We start from the raw sequence: 3,797 nt of genomic DNA on the forward strand, positions 1-3,797 counted from the left end.
TTACCAAACCCTTCTCGTAAATCTGTTTCTTCTGCACGCAACCTGGCAAATGGTGGCCGCAGTGCCCAGATGAAACACAGCCCCATCGAAACCGAGGGGGGTCTGCACGCTGTACCTGAGGCGAAGCGTGTTTGCTTGTGTCAGGGCTGCTCTCGCCGGCGCACCTGACCCGTAAGGTGAGCGGCAGGCCGCCGCCATGCCACCGGTGACTCCCAGAACTCTGCTCTGCCCGACGGTGCACGCACACCCGCCAGGGCAGGCCGCCACCCCGGGGCTCGTCCCAGGCAGACTCCCTGTGCCGCCTCCAGCCGGTCCAGCCCTCACCCGGCGGCGGGCTCTCCCCGCGGCCGGGGCGGGGACGCTACCGGGCGTCGCCGCCACTGAGGGGGTAGGAGAGGAGGCTCATGGCCTCACCGCAGGCGGCCTCCACCTGCCGCACCTGCTGCCGGCTAAGGCGCTCCCGCCAGGCGTGGATGGCCTCCCGTGCGTCGCGGGCGGAGATGAGGAAGGGACGGTCGGAGGAGTAGGCGGCACCGCGAGTCATGTTGTGCACGAAGGACTCCAGGGCGGGCGGCACCGGCAGCCCGGCGAAGCGCAGCAGGCGGCGCAGCTCGGCGCGGGGCTCCTGCACCAGGTCCTCGTAGCGGAGCTGCGTGTAGCGGCGGCGGAGCCAGGCGGGGGCGCGGCGGGCCAGGAGGAGGTCACGGAGCCAGGCCTGGCAGATCACCTCCAGGGCACCGCCGAGGAAGAACTCGGCGCGGTGCTGCGGCTGCGGCGCCCGCCCGCCGCCCAGCAGGCCGGGTGGCAGCAGGAGCTGCTGCTGCTGGCGGCTCGGCACCCGCGGCTCGGCGCGATGGCGACTCCGCAGCACCTGGACGCTCTCCCGCAGCAGCGCTTGCCGTGCCTTCAGGCGGGAGTTGTGGACGGCGCGGGGGTCGCGGAAGAGCTGCACCACCCGCAGGTTGAGGCCAGGCTCCCGCAGGAGCGGCAACAGGGCGCCCAGCTCCAGCAACCGCACGTCCTTGATGACCACCACAGGGTACTTGCGGCACTCGGCTTCCAGCTCCCGCAGCGCCCGCGGAGGGCACGTCTCCTCGCAGGCGGCGCCGTCGACGAGGCCGATCTCTTGGCGGGGCCGCGGGGCGGCGGGGCAGAGCGGCGGCGAGCAGATCACTTTGTTGGTCCGCCAGCCGAAGATGCCGGCCGTGGTGAGGTTGGGGGCGGCGGGCGGGGCAGGGGCCAACGGGTCGCGGGGGCCGGGCGGGGCGGCGTAGAGCCGCAGGACGGAGAAGTCGCATCGGAAGAGGGCGCGCAGCATGTCGCGGAGGGCGCCCTGCAGGCTCAGCGCGTCCCCCGGGTAGAGGGCCTGCCACAGGTGCCACATGGGCTCGTAGAGGTAGAACACGTCGGGATGCTGGTTGAAGAGCTCCCCCAGAAAGGAAGAGCCCGTGCGCCAGGTAGCGTGCAGGTAGATGTGCCGCTTCCCCACTGCGCTGCCGTTACTCGCCGCCCCGGCCGTGCTCTCCTCATCCTCCTGCTCGTCATCCAGCGGCGACTGCTGCTGCTCCCAGCCCCACTCGCTCAGCGCCTCCTCCAGGCTGGGGCAGCGCCGCAGCAGCGGCTCTTCGTCCGCCCGGCTCCGCCTGGACCCGTAGTCCAGCGCGTAGGGCACCAGCAGAAGCAGCAGCAGCGTGTACAGCACCAGCACCGCGGCGAAGCGGCGGTGCTCCCCACGCCACCGCCACCGTCGGCGGCCCTTCATCACGGGGGGTGGCTCCAGACCAACGGGGCTCCACCGACCCTCTGGCAGTCGGAGGGCGGCTCTTCGCGAAGAGGCAAAGTTAGCGGCGGCGGGGGGTGTGGGCTGCAGGCGGCCCTCCCCGCCGGGGAGCACGCCCACGGGCACGCCGGCCAGACTCAGGGCCGCCGGCCCCACCGCCCGCCCTCGCCACCGCCTCCTTCGTCTCCTCCTCCTCCTCGCAGGGCGACGCGGAAGCGGCCGCACCTGCCCCAACCGGCGGGGAAGCGCGGGCTGCTGCTGATGCTGCCGGTGCTGCTGTCGTTGCTGCTGCCGTTGTGCGAGGGTCCGGGCTGCCCGTCGCCCGGCCTCTCTCCTCCCTCCCTCCCCTCGGGAAGGGCCGGAGGGGCGGGTTCGGCACTTCGGGAATAACCCACCCAGGAAAGGGCGCGCCGCGAAGGAGGTACGTTAGCCAGGACAGGTACGGAGTAGATAAGGGTGTCCCGAAGAGGAGCGTGTGGTCCTCTCATCTGCCAGGTCTGCAGGGAAAGAGCACACTACAGTAACGAAAAGAGGTGGAAATGTATTTTTAGGATGGATGACAGCTATTAAAATCTGCAGTGGGTTTCAGAAGTACTGCAGCTCGACACTGTAGAGAGCTGCGGGATTTTTCAGATACTCTTTTGTCTGTGTGCGTGCCGGCAGGATATGGACATCTCGATCATGACTCACTGCTCCAGTTTGTACATCTACCAAGTTTTGTGCCTGCCTGAGCTGGTCACCCTTTGCAGTTGGTAGGAAGAAATGGGCACCCACAGAGGGACATTCAGCCTGTCTTGAATGTCTGATAGCCTTCTGATAGCCCTTCTCTATCAACTGCAGTGGAAGCATAACATTACCAGCTCAGACTTCTGTTTTTTTTTAAAGACATCTAAAATTATCTTAAATGATCTTTTATGGGATGGAGGTCAACCAGAAGTTGGCTTCATCTGTTTACATTCTAACATATAGTCTCAAATCTCCAGTTCAGCCCCTCTTTGACCTTGGAAGGTGCTCACAGAAAGAGATGGACCACAATCCTCTGTTGCTGGTTAAGATATCCACCTGGCAGGAAAGTGATGCCCTTGTGTTGCTGACTGTGTAGCAAGGGCTGCTGACTCTCTTATCCTCTATGCAATGGGTGGCATCCTGTGCAAAGTATTACTGATACTCAAGTATGGCGTGCAAAGTGAAATTCACTGAGGATAACACAATTCTCACCCTCAGTGTGTGAATGTTTGACTTCCAGAACAGTCTATGTGGTATGTATGCAGCTGGAGTAAGGCACATGACCCAAACTTAGTCAGTGATAACACATACAACAGGGTGCAGAAATGTTAGTTACAGAGGTTCTAAAATGCTTCTTCTGTAGTATAGATATATAGATACAGAATCTGCAGCTGCTGCACATAGCCTGATTGTCTAGCTATTAAAAATCTTATTTCAGATTTATCAGGCAAAATAGGAGCACAAAGCAATGTGAGAGAAAAAGCATGCTTCTCTTCTGTCCAGGTGGCAAGCCAGCAGTCTGCCTGCTAACACTTTACTTGATCTTTCTTAAGTAAGTGCTAAAGACTGGGCTTCTTGCAGTTTATGGCATGCTGAGTGAGTAGCTGGTGCCAAACAAGACTTGTAGGCTCCTGAGCAGAATAATGTAGAAATCATGGCATTAGAAAGGAAATTCTGCCCCAGCATGGATTTCACTGCTTGTGTTCATCATGGCTGTGGGGTTTTTCCACAGCCTGACTCTGTAAAGGTCAGGATTTCTTCCAGACCTTCAAGCAGCTAAGGAAGGATGACAGGATAAAAACACACTTGACAAAACCAGGTCACAAAGGTGGTTTTTTGTTTGTTTTTTTAATGACAAAACCCAAACCCCTCCTTCCTTTATCAGAAAGATATGCATCTAGTATTTTGAGAGGTATCTACAGTGTAGCTGACTCCTGTGGCATCCTCTAGTGAGAGAGGATTAGCCTTTAAGTGTTTATTTTGGTCGTTTTGGGTTAGGGTTTGTTTGGTG

The 3,797-nt window shown here is 60.3% G+C and overlaps 1 protein-coding gene across 1 annotated transcript; it reads right to left on the reverse strand.

Moving 5' to 3' along the window:
• Nucleotides 1-250: 250 nt before the first annotated feature.
• Nucleotides 251-1,877, reverse strand: CHST7 (carbohydrate sulfotransferase 7). Its single transcript, XM_054164820.1, has one exon. The coding sequence runs from the start codon at nucleotides 1,760-1,762 to the stop codon at nucleotides 362-364; it is 1,401 nt and encodes a 466-aa protein (XP_054020795.1). The 5' UTR covers nucleotides 1,763-1,877; the 3' UTR covers nucleotides 251-361.
• Nucleotides 1,878-3,797: the final 1,920 nt, after the last annotated feature.

The sequence above is a fragment of the Dryobates pubescens genome, chromosome 10 (genome assembly GCF_014839835.1).
Source record: "Dryobates pubescens isolate bDryPub1 chromosome 10, bDryPub1.pri, whole genome shotgun sequence".
NCBI lineage: Eukaryota > Metazoa > Chordata > Aves > Piciformes > Picidae > Dryobates > Dryobates pubescens.

Coding starts and splice junctions, on each gene's coding strand:
- CHST7 (XM_054164820.1), bottom strand. CDS start 1,762: ATGAAGGGCCGCCGACGGTGGCGGTGGCGTGGGGAGCACCGCCGCTTC.